Genomic DNA, 23,598 nt, shown 5'->3' on the forward strand with positions numbered 1-23,598 from the left:
TGCACAAACTTTTGCAAATGACTGTATAATAAAATTAATATCCAGAAGCCTCAAATCATTTCAAAATCTTGAGGCAGATAAATTGATAAAAAAAGAGATAATTATACAAAAATAGATTATTCGAATATTTTACCAGAATGATTGAAATATTTAAAAAAATGTCTAAAAATACTGTTTGTGGTCTAGTTTATTTAAATCCACCCTGTATAGGTTATTATTGTTTAAAAAAGTAGTAAAATGACAAGTGATTCCAAACTTTTGAACGGTGGAGTATTTTTCCTTTCTACCTGCCTCTCTCTCTCTCTCTCTCTCTCACTCACTCTCTCTCTCTCTCTCACACACACACACACACACACACACACACACACCCAGTCCATGTGTATATTCTTTGGTGAATTTAAATGATTACACAGAAATGCACAGTCTCATTGCACCTCTGCAGACTCAGTTCCCACAGAGAGTCAGCTGAATGATATAAAACTGGCCTCAGGCCTTTCTGTTCTAATGTATGTTAGACGTGTTCTTTGCAGCCCTGCAGATGCTTTGTAGTCCCAGCCAAACCAAGCAGTTGAAGGAAATCCCTCTCTTTCTCTCTCTCTCTCTCTCTCTCTCTCTCTCTCTCTCATTCCGCAGTGCTGTTGATGGAACCCCACCCGATCTCAGCATACACCTGTGTAACGTGCCAATAGACCACTGCCATCAGTTTAGACCACGCCCCCTGGGCCTCTGTATCAAAGGTCTCTGGGAAGGCCTCCACCAGCACTTCTAGAATAACTCCAGCCAGGATCTACCAGATAGACAAGACAGATGGACAGGAGATTATGTTAGTAATAAGGCCTGACAGATATATTGCCTTATTTCCAAAAATATATCAGCACCCAGGCATTGTGGAAATTGGCAGCACTTTCTTTTACAGTCCTAGTACTACATAATTATTTGCGAGTACTACATCATTATTTTGGGTAACATGATGCTAAGTTCTGAGATAAATTAATTTGCATGGAAATGCCAAACAGGTTCTAGATATTTAGTGAGTAGGGGGGATACAAACTTCAAACTTCATGATTTGGGTAACATGATGGCTCTGAGACAGTTCAAGTAAACCTGAGAGGAATGTCAGTCATTACTTTTTGAAACAATCAACTGTACCATAAAAGCAACTCTTTTGACTTCACTCATTTCACATGTGTATTTCTTTTATAACCCTCTTGGTGGCTCTAATGCAGCACCAAAACAATTTACAGTGATAGCTAGCCAGGCTAAGTACAGCCTCCACACAGAAGGGACAGTTTTAAAGGGCCCATATCATGCATTTTTCTTCCACTTATGATATTTGAGTGGTTTTTCTGCACCTAAAATGGTCAAAATTCCTTTTTACATGGCCATTTTCCAACCTCTCTCCATCCCTTAATTAAACAGGCTGATAGATGTAAATGAGCTCTGCTGTGACTGGCCATCCTGTATTCTGTCTTATCCAAAAAGCAGTTTGGACTGAAATGTTCCTTATAACTTCAGCTTGAATGGGTGGAGCTAAACTGCTACAGGCAGAATAGGTGGATATATGCTATTGCACTCGCTTTTGTGACATCACAAAAATTGTGATGTGCTGTTTTTGCCGTTTAGTTTCCATATTTGGACTGTATGGACTGGGGAGTGAATGACACATTTTGAAATGTTAACAATGTTCACAGTCTACATCAAACTCTTTCATTCAAAAATGCCATTAAAATAAATTTATTCATGATATGGGCCATTTAAATAAGCCTCCCCAACTAGTCCATATCCCCCTATATCAATTCAAAAGCTCACCTAAACCCCACTCTGTTGTAAGCTACCATTAATTAATGATTAGGATGTTCCCTACTGTCTCTTATTAATGCTAAAAAAATAAAAAATATCAATTTTCCAGTTAAGAAAACTGCACCCTAACAGCCAACAAAATCATATTTATCAGTGGACAACCCTGGATTCTGAGCTGGTATTCATTAAACAAAATTAGTTAAAGGGCTGATCTCAGATCTGATTCCTCCATGTTTATGACAGTCATTGTCACACAATCTGATTCTAGATCAACTCTCCTACTCCTCGGTAGTTTGTGAAAGGAGCCCCGAATGATGTAATAATGTATCAGGTTTTATGTTCAAACCCAATTCTGAAAAAGTTGAACAATAAGTAAATTACTAATAAAAAAGAAAGCAGTGATGAATAAATTCTGTTTGACCTGTATTCAATAGAAAACAATACAGAAACACAATATTTGATGTTTAACTTTATGAATTTCATTTTTTTTTTTTGTAAATATATACTAATTTTCAATTTGATGCCTGCAACATGTTCTAAAAAAGTTGGGACAGGAGCACGTTTACCACTTCTTTACATCACCTTTCTTTTAACTGCACTTAATAGTTGTTTGAGGACTGAAGAAAAAAAACTGATCCAGTTTTGAAAGGGGAATTTTTTGCCGTTCTTCTGTTATACAAGTCTTCAGCTGTGCAACCGTACAGGGCTGCTGTGGTCATATTATGAGCCTAATAATGCACACTATGTTTTTAATGGGAGATCTAGACCTCAGGCAGGTCAGTCGAGCACCTGCAATCTTTGATTACACAGACATGCTGTTGCAACACGGGCAGGATGTGGCTAGATGTGGTCACGTTGCAATAATCATGTGTGTTCCTGAAAAATAACCTTAGTACTATGTTATTTTCTTTTTAAACTGTTGGATTTTTTGCTGAAGCATTTTTGGCAAAGTGGTGAGCCTCAGCCATCCTTAATCATAAAGGACTAGGACTTTCTTGGATGCTTCTTTTCTATCCAAGCATGATTACATCACATGTTTAACAAATTTTTGAACATTTCACAATGTTCTTGGTTATAAATGACCTCTTTCCTGATTTTTTTTTTGGAATGTGCTGCAGGCATCAATTTCAGAATGAACATATTTACAAAAAACAATACTGTTAAGATAAAACATTACATATCTTTGTACTGTTTTAGTTCAAACACAGGTCAAAGTAGAGTCATAAATCACTGCTTTCTGTTTTTACTTGCATTTCACCTACTGTTGCAACTTTTTTGGAAATGGGTTTGTTTGTTTGTTGATATGACCTTTTCTCTTTTCCACCAGTACAAATTATGAACTAATATCTGTTGATCTTCATTTCTGGTTCCCACATAACTGAATGGAGCACAAACATCTCTATATGTTTTCATGTAGTAAAGAAAAATCAAGATAAAAATTCTCCAGGTCTCACTCACTTTGAAGTACCCTGGCTCCACGTTGTGTTTCACTGCATGTGATTTGGCCACCAGTTTGAGCACTGCTGCTGTTTTCTCTCCATCATGGACGTTCTCCACCAACGTGTTGAGTGCACTCATCACCCTCAGCGCGTGTTTCCTGAGCTGGGTGCTTGCCTGCATCTCCTCAGGATCTTCTAAGTGCCGGAACTGGCTAAAGAACTGCTTTGCTGAGGGGAAGCTTGTAAAGAGCCTAAAAAAGAAATACACAAATAAACACAGATCAATCATAAATGTCATGTTTTTGTCTACTTGCATACAAATAAGGCCAAATACACTTATTCCATTCATGTGTGTTTATTTGATTTTATGATGAGAGTTGGTATTTGTTTATTTGATTATTTTTTCACATTAACAGAAACAAAAAAATATCCAATCATATAAATAAAAGTATACATGGATCTCCTGATATACCAGAAAGAGTCTTGGGCTACAGTCATCTACCTCTGTAGGTCTTTTTGAACATGAGGGATACTTTTAAAAAACAACCCCACACTGAAAAGCTGCTGTAAATTTACAGTATTTATTTTACAGGAAATATGCAATGTACAGTCATTACAAAGTCAGAGACCACACTTCATTTATTAAATTCCTGTCATAACAGCCATTATCAACATTTTTTTCATTTTTCAATAGATTTTTCTGAGGGTGTGAGATATAAAATAATCCACATGTATAAGAAAGGAGAAAGCCAAAGCAAAATAAGTGAATAAACAGGAGTTTCCAAAACTAGCAGTCAAAAATTATTAAAAGATACAGAGAAAATGGAACAACCATGCAAGACCTGGTAGACCACCAGAACTGTCACTTTCATCTTTCCTCTTTGAGAAAGAGGAGAAAATCAAGCTCTGCTCTTCCTTCAGATCTGAAAAATCCACCGGTGTTTCTGTCTATCCTTCCACTGTGAGAAGACAACTCAACACTATGAGTCTGAAAGGATGTGTAGCTGTCAAAGAAGCCCTTACTGAGAAAAGAAAATAGAAAAAAAAGAAAAAAAAATGCAAATCAAACAAAGAAGCTGCTGATCTCAGAACAACGGACTGACCACCCCAGAGTCCAGACCTCAACATCATTGAATGTGTTTGATTGCTTGGATTGTGACAAGCAGAAAATGAACCAAATTCTAAGGCTGAACTTTGGTGATGCAGATTTCTTTGCAAAACTGAAAGCAAGTCTTCCCAAAATAATAGAAGCTGTAATAAAGTCAAAGGTATTTCTCTGATGTTCTATTTAGCTGTTAATTTTCTTTTAAATATATACTTCCTACATTTTGTTTCCTTATGGGCTGTTTTGAACGAAAATTAAATAAATGAAAGGTGGTCTCTGACTTTTTAACAGTACTGAACTATCCCGCTGAAAATAGTTGCTGGACCCAATTTAATAGGAGTGGATCTGGATCTGTCACATATTAAGCCCTGTCTATACACAAACATTACTTGGCTTATATTAAGTTATTCAGAAGAGGAGAAAAGACAGAACAGTGCATTAATTATGAATTACTGTGAGCGGGTGTGTTTGTTTTGGCCTGCCTGCTATCTCAGATATTCCTGGCGTACCAACATTTGTAATATTTACTTTAATTTAAAGGCCCATCAATACAGCACTCGCAGTCTGGCCTTATCACACATACACTCAGAAACTGTTCTGACCATTGGAAAACAAGCTCCTACATTGTGCAACTGCAGGTCAAAACAAAGGGCCAGCCTGCAGTTCTTTCATTGCGGGTTTCTCTGGAGATCAAAGTATAGGGCAAGCACTTTGTGGACACACACTTCTAAATTGGACACATGTAGAATTAAATTGGCTGTGGCCTCCACAACCGTCCATTGAATGGTGCTAGAATGGCTCAAAGGGGGGTTTTCAGTGGCCTGTATTATGAATCAAATGAGGGGTCAAACCCCCTCTGTGTTTGGAGTCTCAATGGAGGAAGTAGGGCAATCATTTTCTCTCTCTTTCTCTCTCTTTCATCCTCCTTCTCTTTTCTGTATCTCTTTCATCATCATGGCTCTATCCTTTTTTTCCTTTCCCTTATGACAAAGAACATTCACTGACAATAACAGCAACCATTTATATACTGCCATCAAATCCCATTTCTCTATCTATCTATCTATCTATCTATCTATCTATCTATCTATCTATCTATCTATCTATCTATCTATCTATCTATCTATCTAACCAGGTGGTGGTGGTGGTGTTGTACAATTCATCCTTCTTACACAACACGTTTCTTTTCTTCTGCTTTGAGCAGCACCGCTAACGAGGCTTAGCCTGTTGGTCTTTACATTGCATGTGTGAGTGTTCAGGACATTTTCAGAACAAAAGCTGTCTTAAAACATGGACAACCTACAATGTAAGGAGAAACAAAATGGTCCTGGGTTAGATTTAGAAAATTCTTATTGGGTAGTTATAAGTCACTGTCCAAAAACAACATTCATCTCCATTTTTGTTGATTTTTATTTTTCCACATCATTTAAACACAGCAGCTGTCCTTTACATTGTGTAAAATTTCATGAAGAACTGATCAATACAAATCACTTAGAACAAAATCTCTTTACATTAAAAGTTTGTTAAAATGTTTATTACCATCTCCTGTAAAGTTACTAAGTTATTCTGGAGATCCATGTTTTTCTTTGGACTGTGATGATATATGTAGTTATATAATTCATATGGGGCACATCAATATTACATATGCTAAACTATTATACTGTATGAAAGTCAGAGATCACTCTCTTTTATTTTCAATCAAAGCTGCATTTAAGTACATGTTATTCATTTTCTCATCTGGGAGTTTAGACCATGTCTTCAGCTGATGGTGGGAGCATGAGGGGAGACTGTGATTAAAGGAGGGAAGAGAACTTATGCTTGAGTTCTGATCGCAGGATGAAAACTTGGAACCCCCCACCCCCCTTTGGATGGTGATAAGACTGACAGATAGGACTGAGGAACAGGGAGGTGATGGGGTAATGGTGTGAAAACTGAGTCACAGGAAATGGGAAGTAGAGATGGGAATGTGTAGGGCATACGACTGGAAGAAGGAGGGGTTCTACCCCCTATTTCAATTCATTTTTTTAGAATAAAACAGGGATCCCATGTAACTGAAAATTACACAACAGTGAACTTTGAAGGTGTGGAAAAGTGTACCTGCAGGGATTTTACCAGCGGGGAACATTTAGGGCTTTCTAGGCCTCCAGAGAAGGCTTCAAGATTTCTTTGAACTAAAAAAACATATATGTCTGTAATTTTTTGTTATTTATTTATAAATATTAATATTAATATTTAATATTTATAGTTTATTTAACGTACTCATTATGCTTGTACTGCATGTATTTGTAGTAAATCTCATATTTTGGTTGAAAACTAATGGGTTATACACCCAATAGAAAATGATCCAATCAGGATTCTAACATGTCAGATTAAACACTAACATCATTAGGAACTGATAATGAAATTAATCAATTACATTTTGATTTACAAAGGGTGGAACCAATTTTGTAAGAAAAACAGGCCCTCTGGAAGTTAATGTGAATCTCTGTTAGCTTAACAGCTAGACATATTTCTAGAATCCCATAGAGGTGCTAATAGAAATTAGCATTATTGTAGAATTTTGACTTGTATGGCCCAAACTAAATGTCTACTTCTAATTGCTGGATTTTACACACATTTAATTTACAGAAATAGTCAAATGAAATTGAAATGAAATTAATTACTTTACTTCCCTGTCTTGTCCCAATGCTTATCCTTCTCACTGTATTTCTGATGCACTTATCTACCACTGCAACAACATGTGGAACATATCTGCTCCACATGAGACAACATCTGTTCCAGCTGTTTCATCCTGCTTCTAAGATAATCACAACAAGGAAAAAGGAATGCGTGTGTTTGTGTGGACAGATCATTTCTCTCTGAGAAACTGTGTCTGGGAGATGCGTTTATGTGAGTATGTGTCTGATTGAGTCTGATTATACATATGAGGAAACTGCATGCTCTCCCACAGTCCACCTCAATAGTGAGATAAAGGCTAGATTTATTTCCACTGGCTTCTCTACACAGAGTGTGTATCATAAGTCAGAATTCTGACTTGACACAAATCATTAATTAGTGTTAGTCATTTCAGGAATGTCAGCTGCATGGAATCAGCAAGTCAGCAGCAACATTTGGTTCTGATTTTATCTTCATGAAGCAAAATGAAATTAGTTTGCAAATGTAGGTTTCACATCTAATTCAAATTGATCTCAAACTGAAGTAGGTGGGGCTTCAAGGTTCTTATGGAATTTGTTTGTCCTAAATCAAGAAATCAGGGGAGAAAAGTTTGACTGTGAGAGTTTAAAACCCATTTTTGACTTTTTACTCACTTGAATTTTAGACTAAAATCCTTTTGCTTTGAATGAAACTTTAACTTAATAATGTTTACTTTAATAAATTATTGAACATTTCATTTTGTCACTACCAAAACAATAATAACACTACAGAAACTTTACCAAGTGTTTCAGTAGTAATTGTTTCGGTGGTGATAATTTTAGCCAATTTTGAGCAAAACACAAAAATGCTAGCCAGTGCATGACTAGCAAACACAGATTTGAACAGTTGTGCACCCATAAAATCATAATATTTTTCATTAAACATTAACAACCGTTTGCTTAATTGCTGAAAATATGTGTTTTGGTAGTCATAATTCGTAGTGTTATGTACAGATTATCAGACTTTGAGATACATTTACTTCAAAGCAATGAGATCTAACAACTCACCATGTGGCCACGAGGGACAGGGATGCAGTCTCACTTCCTGCTCTACAGTGCAGGGGTGTGGTTAAAATAAGGCTCCGCCTATGGATTTAAAACTCTTTGTGTTTCAGTAGTGACATGAAAATGTGGGACAGCATTTTTTTTAATAAGGTTTATTTTATTTAAGCCATGATCAATCTAAAAGTTGCCATGGTTAAAAGTCTAAAAGATTCTAAAATCTAAAAGTTTTTTTAAAAGAAATTTAAGGGGTAGGGTTTGGGACAGCCACCTTCCAATACAAAGTACCCTATAAATGATGCTTTTTTATATATATATATATTTAGCTTATTACTATCTCAGCTAACACTTTGAGTTTAAATAGATCATACCATAATTCTTGTAAATATTTTTTTTTGTGGGACTGGCAATTTGAACTGATTTGGTAGAAAAATCCATATAAAGGCCAATGTTTTAAGGTTTTAAACTAAATTCTGGACAATAGAGTCCAATATAGATATATTACATATGTAATGTAATTATAATAATTACTCTAATAAAACCACTTATTTGTAGCCCACAACTTAATAAGAATTTGACATAGCTTTTTATTTTGTCAGCACAAACTCCCAAATTGCTTTGAATCAACAGCATGTCTCACACATGACTGATGGACTGAACAATTGCTGGTAGTAATGTGTAGTGTGATGTGCTGGTCCAGCCGCTGCAGTGTTGCCAAGGTGTTTACACATGTCAGTATCACTGCCTGGTTGAGAGTGGTCCACCACCAATATCCAACAAAGATCAGCTCTCTAATCAGAAACTGACCACTGATGAAGGTCTAGAAGGTTGGCTAGATGGCTAACTTAAACTGTGCATCACAATTCTCAGTCTCTAACTGTACAGAAGCAAAGTGGAGCTGCAAGGTAGGCGTTTCTATTAAAGTTAACATGAGTATATCTTTTAAACGTGATGTGCTTAAAAAAATTGGTATGAGATGCCCCTCCAGGAACAAATCTAATTTAGCAAAGGTGAAAAGGTCTAATTAAAAACCCACTGCTACACCCCTTGAGGTGTTATCTTTAGAAAGTGGATGTTTCATAGTCCTGAATGCTTAAAAGAACACAAATTACCATTGAAGGCCCTGAAGGAAAAATGTACTTAACTTTAATGTATAATGAGATTTTTTCCATGAAATGTTCACACAGTGTGAAGAGCAGCTCGTGCTTTCAAAAACCAAAGGCTTCCAGGTCTTCAGAAGCCTACTACAAAAAATAATGTCATAGTTCATTTTACTTGATAGAATCATCATGCTTGTTATATTTTAACTCTACAAGTATTGTAATAGTAATTTCATCAAGTTGAAACAAACAGGTTAAGGGAGCGCTCCCAGCCATGTGAGCTCTTCCATTTGTTAGGACTTCAGGAGCTGAACTGAGGGCCTAATGAATCAGATTAACCAAAACACAATTAGCAATGGACAGTGGGGATGTTTTGAATTGGGTAGGTGAATTTTGTCAGAAAAAATGTCACTCTAGGCCTTCTAGAAGTCCTAGATACCTCACTGACTGTAAGTATGAGTGTTAGCCTGACCAAAATGTTTCAGTCAGATTTTGAAAAACAGTCTCTGTAAAAGTCGCTATAAAACTGCAACATACAGGGTAAAATATATGTTGATATGTCTGTTACAAGCTTCAAATATCCATGTTTAATCTAGAAGGGCCAAAAAGTGTTCATATGATTTGCTGTTAGCTTAGCAGTAACATTCTACTAGAATCCCATAAGGGTGCTAGCAGACAGTAACATTATGGTAGAGGTGTTTTTGCCTAGTTTTTGACCAAGTTTTAATATTTATGACCCAAACTAAGGCCCAGCTCTCCACTGTATTCTAGTATGCACCATTTCAGCATTTTAGACTGCATTTGCCAGCCTATTTTATCTGATAAAGTTCTATTCTCAGTTATGAAGCACCTCAACATGGCACACTTCAGTGAGTTCCAGCTCTAACACACCTGATTCAACCCACCAGAGACTAAAGAACGAGCTGATGAGTGTGTAAATTGTATGAGCCAGTTTTCCAGACTAAGATTAATCCAAAGCCTAGGCTAAAAATATTTTCAAATATGAATCACTACTGGTGTTACAGTTCTGTCATTGACTAGGTTTAATCCATAGGAAACCGGCCCTATTTCATTGGAGAAGGGTGCTTACTCTTGCCAAAAACATTAGGGAGGTGTGCTCTGGATTTTCCCCTAATGTTGCCCCCCCCAAGTCACCCCTGTTACAATATGGTGAGGGAACACTGCAGATAGGATTTACTCATAAATGGTACACTGATGTCTACATCGTAAATAGTTGGCTATGTATAAAGGATGTCAGAAGGAGATGGAGAATTTCTCATGAAGAAATCAATCAGCTGTCGTACTCTTAGCTCTCTAAAACACCTTCAGGCCTGAGACAATGTGCCCTTCATTCATTCATTTGTTCATTCATTCATTCATCCACAGGTTAGTGCTTGTTAAAGGGGAATTCCACTGACTGTTCAAAATTTCTGCATAGTTCAATTATTAAGGTGTAAAATAGTCCCTAAAGAAAATATTTCTTTTTCAATTTAGCACTTTTTTACTATTGTCAACATTACATGTAAAAATGTGGCCCAGTTCGCATGTATGCAGATATTTCTGAAAATGCTTTTCAGGGTGGAGATTTTTGAAAGTTCCATTCTCAGTGTTTTCATGTAGCTGGGCAAAATGCATCTTTTTAAAATTGGTAACATCACACAGTTAACTTGTTGCTGTTTTCATTTAATGAGCATGCAGAACTCTAGACTATTGTCTGAAATATGACTGACAACTATTGTTTATTCTGTGTGCACTGCAATTTAGGGGTTAAAACATGTTTATAAATTAAATTAGTTATTAATATAGTTATTAGTTATATTCATTAAATCATAGCACAGCGGTGTGAGAATGTACTGCATTCAGTTTTTTAATGGGTTGTCATCTCAGAACTCCAATTAAAACTATCTCAATAATTCCGAAGACATGTGACTTGATGATCATTAACCAAAGTCAATTTTGGACAAAGCTAGAAAAACTCAGCTTTTTGTCCTGATAAGGATTGTGTGGATGTTTCAAAGATGGTGGTATTGCATTGGTGAGGTAAAAAAAATCCTACAACAGCAAGTGGTAAACTTCCTTTCACTTTAAAGCTTTTATTTTCTGGCAGAAACTGGATTTCAAATCTAAAGGTCACCGTGTTTGTAACATGTCATAAAGTTAGAAAAATGTGCTCTACGTTTTGTGCAGTATGCATGGTCACTATGTTGTTATTGCGGCTTATTGAGGCATTTAACATCAAATTCTATGAGGTATTATTGCCCTTTAATGGGCTGGTTGTTTTTGTTTATTTTTGAAAATGCTGCTGTATTTATTTTTTTGAAGATTTTTTTTTTAATTGGAGACAAAAACACTTAAAAATATACACATACTTGTGGACGAAGACTAAGAAGGCCTGAATAGGTTTAATGGTCATAAAATGGCTATATTTGTTTTGAGTAAGTTTCTCTACCATGAACAATTTCACACCAAACCACTCTGAATAAGTTTGTTCACATCTCTATGATTGAATTATGCAGAAATTTTGAAAAATGGGTGGAATACCCCTCTAAATGACTCGACGCGTTTGCATGATTTGAATGAGGTCTGCCAGAAAAAAATAATCAGAACTGTGCAATTAAGAAACACTAGAATGGAAGAGAGACACACACTGAGAAAGAGAGAGAGAGAGAGAGAGAGAGAGAGAGAGTGGCTGACCTACTTAAGATGAATATGAAGTGCTTAAAGTTCTTTCTCTGCTGCTGTGCAAACAAAGATGTTGACCATCAGGACTCCTCAGCGGTCCTGCCCTTTCATGCTCCCGCTGAAACACTCTCTCTCACACACACGCGCCACTTAAACTGTCTACAGCAGTGTGGCCTCCTGTTTTCAACTCACATACATTTGCTTCTTCTGTACCGCACGGTTAATAAATCACAGGACTGCTTGTTTTCATCTGCTGTGTGATAAATGGATGCACAATGAAGAATGTTATCTATATTTGCCAGAAGCACACAGGAACACGAGTGCACTCAGACACTCAAACACGCACATTCTGTCAGTCACAGGATGAAAACTCACACAGGGTCGCCGTGATCACATGATCCAGAAAGTTCATACCAGCTGCATAACAAGTTCTGGATTTTCCTAGAAAACTTTCAGAAATGTGACAGAGAGATTAATCTCTCCAGCAAGATTCCACCAGGGCCTTTTTGGCACTGCTCCTGAGCAAACAGTGAAACTACTGAAAAGGTACAGTACTGTGCAAAAGTCAGAGACTACCTTTCATTTATTTAATTTCCATCCAAAATAGCTATTAATGGCCATTATATTATTCATTTTTTCATCATCAGGAAAAAAGCAAACATATTGTAGCATGTTCAAGAAATGCTTTGGGGTGTTGGTTTTAGTTAGGTTTCAGCATTCATTCATGGGATTATTCTGCTAAGAACTCTTATTATGAAGCCCAGGGCTAGGTCCGCCTGGAGGGATATGTGTAAGGAGCGGGAAAAAGAGCTGAGAGTATCAGACGTGAGCTGAGCGAAAACTCTGCTTGTGTACAGCATGGCTGTGGCCAGCAACAGCTTGACAGCTTTAACTTGTGCGAAAGCTGTGTCTCTTTTAATCGCGCTGAACGCTACAGTATATTTAACAGATAATTACACAGAAGCCTCAACAACTAAATATTATGTCATTTAACTGTCATTCAGCTTTTCAAAGAAGGGATTTTTTTCCACACCTCCAAAGTCCAGTTTTAGAAGTTGGTTGCATTTTCTCAGAATCCAAGAAAGTCAAACATGTTCAACGATGTCGAGGTCTGGACTCTGGGGTGGCCAGTCAATTGTTCTGAGAACACCAGCAGGTCATTTGCTTGATTCGTGTATGTTATACTCTTGTCTATTCTCTTTTCTCAGTAAAGACTCATAGTGTTGAGTTGTCTTCTCACAGTGGAAGGATGGACAAAAACATCTGTGGATGTTTCAGATATGAGTGGAGCTTGCTTTTCTCCTCTCTCTTAAAGATGAAAGCTTTAAGTACTCTTTAGATGATAGTGACAGTTTTGGTGGTCTTCCAGATCTCACATGGTTGTTAGGAGTCTCATATTCTTTATATCTTTTAATCAGTTTTTGAACTCCAGTTTTGGAAACTCTGTTTTTTTTTTCAATTGTTTTCCTTTGATGTTTCCCTTCTACATGCAAGTGGATTATCTAATATCTAATCTCCTCAGAAACATCTCCTGAAAGATGAATAGCTTGAACTTAATGGCCAGTTGGAGTGGAAAGTAAATAAATGAAGGGTGGTCTGACTTTTGCACGGTACTGTACAATTTCTGTCTCAAATTCCATCATTGTGCTGACGAGTGGATGAGTGGATGGGTAAACGAGCAGCTCTGTTCATGTTTTTGAAGGATGAATGGAGGACAGACAGAAAAACAAGAAATAGGAGACAGAAGGCAAAGCACGTAGAAGACCAGTGAAGGAGGTCGTTGAGGACAGTGTGTGTGAGTACGTGTGTGTTTGTGTGTGTGTGTGTGTGTGTGTGTGTGTGTGTGTGTGTGTGTGTGTGTGTGTGTGTGGAGATCACAACTGGTGCCAAATCTGTCAGCTCTGAATGAACTGAAGAACAGGCTGACACTGCTCTCTAAAGTTTCCTCTGAACATTTAGATCCATCCATCTATTCATCCTTCAAAGAGACACTCTGGCTGAAATGAAAAATGCAACCACTGGTACATCTGTTGTAAACATGCCTACTTGATTCATACAGTGGTGCAGTAATAGTCTCTACAGCAAGATTTCCTGGTTAAAAACACCCCTTTTGGTGATGTAACTTGAAGGTGGGAGGAGCTTTTGAAAAACTACAAGCATTTGGGGATACATGGGGGCAGCTGTGTTTTTTTTTTTCTCACTAGCTGGCTAATGCAGAAAGAAACTAGATTGCTAACCTTACTACAAGCCAAGTATCACATCTGTATTTATCAGCTTCTACATCAATGACTATGCTACCTGTCAGGATTTCTTTATTGCCACAGGGGGCGGTTTCCAGTGGTTGTATGATGTTTGTGCTTAATGCATGCTGGGTATTGTAGTGATGGAAAAAAAAAAACATGAAACTATGAATTCTGAGGAGTGTGATATTGTACTACACCAAGCAACATAAGATGACAAATAACATTAAACAGCACTAATCAGGAATAACCCTTTAACTCAGTCATTCATTTTTTCATTCCTTCATGCATCCATCCTTTCATCCATACATACCTACAGTTGTTTGCAAAAGTATGTGCATGCACTTATGTATACTTTTTGTCAACAAACTTGTAATTTGATCAGGGGTGTTCAAACTTTTGCATATGCCTGTACATACCTACATCTGTACATCCATCCCCCATTTTTTCAGGCAATCAGTCTGCCTTCATTTTTGCATCTATCCATCTATTCATCCATCCATCTATCCGTCCATCTGTCCATCTATTCGATTTGTCCATTCACAGTTTCATTTGTTTATTCGTTCATTCAGTCTGTCTGTCAGTTAGTCAGGGATTCAAGTTTGCATTCCATCTCTTACTCAGTCATTAATCCCCCAGTTGAAAAGGAGACTGGCACATTCCTGCAGTGTGTGTGTTTGTGTGTGTTTGTGTGTGTGTGTGTGTGTGTGTGTGTGTGTATGTGTTTGTGTGTGTGGTGCTGAAAGACTCCAGGGATGTGGAGTAAGGTTCTATGGACTGATGAGTCTAAATTCGAAGCACAAATTGTGAAAAGAAAAAAATGTAACCAACTTCTAAGACTGAACTTTGAAGGAGTGAAAAATATCACTGCAGGATTCTTTTTTTTTTCTTTGAAAAACTGAAAACAAGACTCCTGAAAAGAATGAAAGCTGTAATGTGGGCAAAGAGTGGACCATATATCCATATAAAAATTAAATAAGTTGAAAGTACATTCAGATAATATTGAAATTGAATACACATTCAGATAATATTGAAATTGAATTTCACTTTGATTTTATACTTAATTTCAGAATTATATGTCATGTTTACATCAACACTTACTTTCTAAGAAGATGTCTCTTCCAGGATTTTACTTATTTTAGTATCTTAATGTTTATATAAGAAAACCACATTGTGTGTACTGATTGTATGTACATCACACCCTCCTACAGACCCTCCCAGATTTTCAGCTTCACAAATTAGTTTTGTATTTTGTGGTCTCACATCAATCAGGAAGAATTTAGGTCAACTGTGTTTGTAACCTTTTAGAATATGTCTCTAGCAAATGGTACAACTGGCCCCTCAGGCTGTTACAGTTAACTCCACCTATGAGGTAAGTTGTAACATTTGTACTCAAGTCTCTTGTCCACTTGTAGCAGAGATGTATAGTTGCCTGTTTATAAAAAGCTCAAATATTTAAAATATTTAAAATCATTTAGAAAAATCCAGTATGTGTTAAGTTGTACCACACTCTCCCCTACAACTGCCCCTGTTGGACAGCTGCGATAATGAATTAGAATTAGAATGTAGATTGCAATTAGAATCTACACCAGAATTGGATTTCAAATTTGAATTGAAATCTAAATTGAAATTGGGATCCAAAACAGAATTTGAATCTAAGTCAGAATTAGAATAAAGGGTTACAATTGGAATCTAAATCAGAATTGTAATTCTAATGAGAATTAGAATTAGAATCCAAATTAGAATCTGAATCTAAATTTGAATTGGAATCCAAACTAAAATTAGCATCCTAATGAGAATTATAATATGAGTCAGAACTACAATCTAAATCAGAATTAGAATTCAAATAAGAATTAGAATCTAAATCTGAATTAAAACCCAAATCACAATTAGAATCTACATCAGAATTAGAAACCCAAAAAAAGAATTAGAATCTAAATCAGAGATAGAATCCAAATCCGAAACGCAAATGTGCACACAACCAAGATGTGCACCACAAAGGTGCAGAGGCGAGACAGGGAAACACTGTTCTAAAAATAAATCCAGTTAATCTGAACCTAAGAGAGGAAGAATGAGAGAGTGAGAGAGACTGAGAAAGATAAAGTAATACCTCATAAGCACTGCGACTCCTGCAGCTTCTTTGTTCTCATACACCTTTGCCCAGGTGTTTTGAATGGTAGCTCTTTCACCATCTGTGAGCGTCTCTGGTCTTTCCATCTGTTCTTGCACCTCTCCATTTCTCTCCATCTCACAGCCTGGCTGGTGTACACACACACACACACACACACACACACACACAGTCTTAAAACTTAGTTGAACCCTTCAAAACTCTCTCTCTTCCTCTCTCTCTCTCTCTCTCTCTCTCTCTCTCTCTCTCTCTCTCTCTCTATCTCTCTCGTTCACTTTTTGGTGAGTGTCCAAGTCAAAGAAATCAGCATGTGCTGAATGAATAATGCCCTCCCACTTCCATCTTTTATCTTCTCTCTCTCTCTCTCTCGCTCACTCACTCACTCATTCATTTCCTCCCCTATATCATTTGCCCACCTCCTTCTCTATATTCTATACCATTCAGCCTGCCTTCTCTCTCTCTCTCTCTCTCTCTCTCTCTCTCTCTCTCTCTCTCTCTCTCTCTCTCCCCTTGCTATCATATTTCGCTCACACACAGCCCCCCCCTCTTCCACACCCCCCTTTAAACTCTGGCCTTTTTTATCAGGCAACTGCAAATTCATTCTTACTCAGCATACGTTGCATAACACAGTTGTGCTATAATCCTCCCCTACTGCTCTAAACTGTGAGCATGTAAAGCATTGTGTGGCCTGTGTTTGCAGGCATCAAGAAATGATCAAGAATAGGGGAATCACGTCAAGATGTCCCAGCAGGAAAGCTAATGAAAGGATTCAGAAGTTATTTACCCCCTAAGACACATCTGTATCTTAACTAAAGGTAAACAGTCAAGGGAAATTTACACAATAGCTTCAAGGCCCCGACACTGTTAAATCAGGCAGCCACAATCAGAGCAACCTCACTCTGGAGTTTTCTGTACAATGGTGATTAAAAAACACCAACACAGAGACAAATCACACAAACATTCAACTCCCTCTAAGCTATTTATTTTAACATGGAGGTGGTCCACAGAAGGGGAATTTTTATGTATCTGGCACATATACATGTTCTTTATTCAGTTAGTATGAAAATCCAAATGAGAATTTCAATTCAAATCAGAAGAAGAAGCAAAAGAAGAACCGGAATCCGAATCAGAAGTAAAATCCAAGTCAGAATAAAATCCAAATCAGATCAAAATCAGAACTACAATTCAAATCAAAACTACAATCCAAAACAGAATTAGCATCAATCAGAATCAAGAACAGAATCCAAATCTGAATTGAAATAGAAAACAGAAATAAAAATCCAAACCAGAAATACAGTCCTGATCAGAATTACACTCTGAATCAGAACAAGAATTTAAATCAGAATTAGAATGCAAATCAGACTTGAAATCTGAATTAGAGCCAAAAATAACTAAAATTGAAATCAGAATTAGAATCCACATGAGAACTAAAATCCAAATTAGAAATCTAAAGCAGACCTCAAATCTAAATTAGAATTCAAATCTAATGCAGACCTCAAATCTAAATCTGATTTTGAATTGAGCCCTTCGAGCTTCGAGTACAGTTCGGCTTGACCCTCCATCCTTCAAGACATGTGGAAGACAAGCATCAAGACTCTTCTCTGTACTGGCACCCAGGTGGTGGAATGAACTCCCACTGGCTGTCCGAACAGCAGAGTCTCTCGCAGTCATCAAACGCAGACTGAAGACTTATCTTTTTATGCAGCACTTAAATGAGCACTGAGTTAAATAATTAATTGTAATGTATTGCACTGCACTTATTGAAATGCATTGTATTGTACTGCACTGTGTTTAACTCTTTTTCTCTGGGTATCAACATGGATTTTTGTTTCTAGCAGTATCTGAGCTCAGGACTGGCTTTCTCTCTAACCTATTGGTAACTAGCAAAGATACTTTCTCTAGATAGACAAAGCACTTTTTTCTAAGTCACTCTGGATAAGAGTGTCTGTTAAATGCTGTAAATGTATATGTAAATCAAACCTCATATCAAAATCAGAGTTATAAAAATTCAAATAAAAATCCTAAAAATGTAAAAAAAAAATCCTTATAAAAATCAAACTATAATCACAAGTAAAATCAGAAATAGAATCCAAATCAGGAAGTTGAATCAGTTACAGATTCTGGCTGAGCAGGGAAGGTGCCCTGGGGAAAAACATGTCTGTGTCTCCTGGTTTTAAAACCTCAACCAAATTTGTGAAAACGCCTACACAGAGGCTGTGGTTCTTTTGCCCCTGGAGTTGATTGGGAGGTTGATGGAGGGCAGATGGTAGCCTGGAGGAGCCTCTTAGGTCGAGCACACATGCTAATCAAGTTGGATGCTTATAGTCTTTTTTGACATCAGGGGCCGTTTTACAGAAGCTTCCTATCTTTTTGTCTTAACTTAAGATCCGACATGTCAAAATACAATTTTTCACAAATTCATATAACAGAAGCAAATCTTATCCTAATTTAAGGAATCTCGCAGCATATTATCTCAAGTTAGGAAATCTTAACTTGCTTGATCGAAGTTAACAATCAACTGTAAACCCTGTTACCTAGCAACTGTCCACAGCTGTAACATAAACGCATCATCAAAATAATAAAGTTATTTAGCCAGACAGCTAATGTTAGCTACCGTTACTGATGTAAAAAAAAGGTCAAACAAGACTCAATCACGTTAAACTTGAAGTTAAGAATATAGTGACTGCACTTTGTGCTGTTTATCAGAGCGTCATCGCTCCACATTTCAGTTTGAGTTTCCCAAATGCAAGGCGCACATTTAAGTCTGTCTCCTCATTATTTACCACCATCACTGTAATAGTTTATTTGCCAAGTTTTCATCAACATTAACACATGAAGACATTAAGAGGGGACGGTGGAGATCGAGTCTGCAGTGTCTAGGATTTTTAAAATGCTGTTAGAAAAAAGTCAAAGCACCATTTTCACTGTGGATCAATATAATGTCATTATCCTAGTTACAGTGAACAATGCTGCCTCACAATGCATTAAACAATAGAAACAGACGGTTAAAACAGAAGTTAAGACAGCTCTGGGGTTGCCTTAAAGTTAGGACAGTATTTACAAAATTTAGTCTAGTCATGATGTTTCTGTAATACTGTTTTCTTATCTGGAGCTGGGATAAGATAATGAACTTAAGAACTGTTGTTCTGTAGTAGCTTCTGTCCTAAATGCAGTCTTAACTGAAGTTGTCATGATGGCTAAACAGATAAGATAAGAGTTCAACTGGAGTGTAAACACCATCCATCAATTGTTAGCTACATCGGCCTGTTGGCTGTAGTTCCATTGCAAAATCATCCAGCTACAGGACTGATTGACTGAATTTGGATTTTTGCAACTGTTTCTTTCACCACTGTAGGAGAACCCAAACAGTGAGCCTGTATCAGCCCAATCAGGACCACCCAGGTTATTGTCCTGCATACAAGCTCTACCTAGTTTTTAATCTCCCGAAAGTAGGCATTCCCAAAAAATAGCAGCTTCCAAGCTGCATTTTTTCTCTCCATTAAGGTCATGAAAGTTACTAGACATTAAAAGACATTAACATAAATGTGCTGGAAAAATCATAATAATGGATATAATGGATAAACATTATAAAATTGTAGAATATTTATATAAGATAACCAGATAAGTGACAAACATAGGATTGATGGTCTGTTTGACGATTGTGTCCAGAGATATGTAAAGTGTTTTTCCACTACACATTCTATAGTAAGAACTGACCCAACCAGAAACCAGTGGAACTTACAGTTCTGGTTCTAGTTTGTTTTCCACCTGCTGAGAGGTAGCTGAAACCGTCATAATAACCGGGACTAACAATTACATTTTTTCACAGGAGTGTACATTCAGATATTAGATACAACCATAAAAGAGGCTCCCCCAGTAGCTGTTACCTAATTGTAAAACCAAGTGTTGAGATAGGTCAAAAGGTCAAAAAGCTGCAGTTTGGGGGAAAAAGCATTTGTTTTTCTCATGAAGAGCAGAGATATGTGCCCACAGCCAAAACATATTCATGCTTTCATCATCCTGGGGGATCTATCCCACATGTACACACTACATACGACCATTCCTTTTAATACAAGTCTTTTATTTGAGCTTGAAGTTGAAGCATTAGCTGAAATCAGTAAAGTAGGTGTGCGAGTTTATCCATGCTCAGACAAGTCCATTAGAGAACATAACTACACACTACACAGCATGCCATTGGGCTCATAATACACTTAGTGTTCACAAAATGGACTGGGTCACAAATCACAAATCACAGCTGTCATGAGAAAGTCTTCTGTCTCCACTTTTGATGGATTTGATGGCTGCTCCTTCTTTTCCCTTTACATTAGCTGAAACCTGCCTGTCTGCTTCATACCTTGGGGTACTTTATAACCCTGCCTGCTGATAAGACACGCTCTATAATCTTATAAAAGTGTGATAATTAGATCAAGACGTCTTTATCCTGTCCTGAAAAGTTGTTTTGGAAGTTAGGGCATTTCTCGCGACAGCCAATGTAGGTTGAACGCCTATTACAAACTGGTAATGCAACATTACAGACTTGCCAACATCAAAACCAACACCACAACACTGCACCGAGTAAAATGTCTTGTTCGTCATGCTGTGCGTGAGGGAACTCAAACCTAGCCCAGGGCTAACTGGAGTGCATTTTTTGCCTTTAAAGCAAAAAATAAAATGCCCACATTTTCCCTAAATGTATGCAGCCAAGCTTTGTTAGGTGGCTGATGTTGGTTGAAGCTTCTTTGGTTTAGCAAAGGAGCTACAAGGCTAAAGTAGCTAATGAGTAATGGAAGCTTAATTACACAGATTCACGCCAGAGGAGAGTCGTTACTCTTACTCCCTGATTGGACGATATGAAAATGTACATTCACTGGACAAGACTGATGTTATGAACGAGTAATCATGATGTCTTGACAAGCCAACTCTCAGCTGAAAAAGCAGATAACCACCTGCTCATGCAGTGTTTATTCTGAAATCAAGTGTATTAATATAGAGTTTTGCTTCAGTAAAAGCCTCTACTCTTCAAGGAAGGCTTTATGTCTTGGAACATTGCAATGAGGATTTATTTGCGTTCAACCACAAGAGCATTAGTGAGGTCAGGTACTGATGTTGAATGATTACTTCTGGATCGCAAACTGCACTCCAGATCATCCCAAAGGTATTGGATAGAGCTCAATCACTCCAGAGAACACAGTTTCTCTGCTCTACAGTGCAGCTGAAGGCCTTTATAACATCTAGCTGTCACTTGTCTTTGGGCATGGTGACCATAGGCTTACGTGCAGCTGCTCCAGAGCATCACATTATACTGGCACAATTATACAGTGCACAATCAACATTTCATTTTAAGGTGCAGCTGGACCCGCAGCTCTGGGCTGGATTTGTGCAGCTAAAGTGAATACACATGAACATGTTTGGCTGAGAAATCCACCCAGTGAAAAGACATTTATGTTATTTATGTCAGTGATGTCACTTTAGGAAACTCACAGATCAATGCAGGACATCTGTTTCTGACAACATATTCACTGAGCAAATAGAAATTTATGATCTCCAGACCTGTTACTTTAGATCTGATTCTTCTCTGAATAGTGCCCATCTTGAGTAGAGTATATCAGATGCTTCATAAATAACACTGATTTTAATAATTGTGTTGAAAGACTTACATGAGGATCACACACTCACATATCTCACTGTCTGAGGCAGAGGGAAATTTTACAAGGCACTTACTGACCTCTATAGACTGATATGAGTAATTACACTCAGCAGTGTTAATATGCAGCAGGGTTGCCCTACTGTCTGCATAATATAAATGCAATAATAATGATAATAACAATAATAACAATGGTAGTTGTAGTGATAGCAGTTGTAGTAATCATAGTAGCAGTATTGGTAATAGCAGTAATAGCAGTAGTAGTACTAACAGTAGTAGTAGTAATAGTGCAGTAGCAGTAGTAATAGTGATAGAAGCAGTACACTCTCAGAAATAAAGGTATAAAACTGTCACTGGGGCTGTACCCCTCTTGTCTCTGGGGTGCTACCCTCAAGGGTATAGCTCAGTATCTTTAGTCAGGGAACATAATTGTACTATAATCTACTGAAACGATATTTTCTAAGTTGTATTGACTCCACACGCCCGTCTCATCTCCAGGCTTTTTATTTTATTGTTCTGTTTTAAAATATTATGTTATGAAAAGGTGCAAATCTGTACTTTTCATCTGGGAAAAACTTATTTAAGGTACATAATTGGACCTTAAAACCACTGTTGTACCTTTGAGGGTACATTTACATTGTTTGTACCTTGATAAATGAAACATGTATCTGCACAGAACCTTTATTTCTAAAAGTGTACTGGCAATAGTAATAGTGGTAATAGTAGTAATAATAATAGTAATAGTGGCTGTTGTAGTGGTAGCAGTAGTAGTAATAGTAGTAATAAAAGTGATAGTGGTGGTAGCAGTAATAGTAGTAGTAATAGTGGTTGTGGTAGTAGTAGTGGCAGAGGTAGTAGTAATAGTAGCAGTAGAAATAGCTTAGTAGTGGTAGTATTAGTAGTAGCAGTGGTAATAGTGGAAGTAGTAGTAGCACAAGAAATGGTGGTAGTAGTAGTGGCAGTGATAGTCGTAATAGTTGCAATAAAAATAGCTTTAGTAGTCGTAGCAGCAGTCATATTATCAGTAGTGATAGTAGTAGCAGCAGTAATAATAATATTGATAGTGTTATTATTAGTAGTAATAATAGTAGTAGTACTGTTATTGTTATCACTAGCATTAGTTGGAAATAGTTGAGTAGTAGACCAAATGTCATGCTGGAAATATAATCATGTCATCTATATCTAAAAAAAAATAATGCGAATAACACACTGTAAAAGTTAGTATGTCTACATCATTTTATTTGGGAGGGAGTGTTATCAATCATCTACGTTGAAATCTCTTACACTCCAAAACACAGATAGGTATGTGTCTAAAATGATGATAAGAAAAGATATTAAAATGATGCACATTTATGAAATTGGTTCCAGAGTATGATGAAAATAATAATACAAAGATGAAGAAGAAAAAGACGAAGAATATCTCTTGATATTAAGGTGTATTATACTTTATGGAGTTGACAAATATATTTTAAGTACAAATACTATATTTTGAAATGAATTCAATATTCGGACAGATTATTTTACTTCCCACCTGTCTGTCGTGTTCTGTCGAGTACTGCACTCTGATTGTAGGCAAGAATCACATCCCAGTAATCTGCTAATTTAATATTTGAGTGAGTGGGTGAGTGAGTGGGTGAGTCAGTTAATGAATGAATGAGTGAGTGAGTAATTCAATGACTTCGTGCTCTTGAACACTGCTTGTGAGTATAAACTGGTGGCCAATCACAGCGCAAGGGGGCGTGGCTTGTCGGAATATGGGTGGGAAAAA

The 23,598-nt window shown here is 37.1% G+C and overlaps 1 protein-coding gene across 1 annotated transcript; it reads right to left on the reverse strand.

The window, feature by feature from the left end:
• LOC118805329 (cytoglobin-2-like) lies at positions 1 to 16,637 on the reverse strand. The gene is made up of 3 exons (XM_036566056.1): positions 16,169 to 16,637; positions 3,259 to 3,490; positions 1 to 787 (listed from the first exon to the last, which is right to left on the reverse strand). Exons 1-3 carry the CDS (start codon positions 16,303 to 16,305, stop codon positions 623 to 625), a joined length of 534 nt encoding a protein of 177 aa, XP_036421949.1. The 5' UTR covers positions 16,306 to 16,637; the 3' UTR covers positions 1 to 622.
• Between the last annotated feature and the right edge of the window lie 6,961 nt (positions 16,638 to 23,598).

Source organism: Colossoma macropomum, unplaced genomic scaffold (assembly GCF_904425465.1).
Source record: "Colossoma macropomum unplaced genomic scaffold, Colossoma_macropomum, whole genome shotgun sequence".
NCBI lineage: Eukaryota > Metazoa > Chordata > Actinopteri > Characiformes > Serrasalmidae > Colossoma > Colossoma macropomum.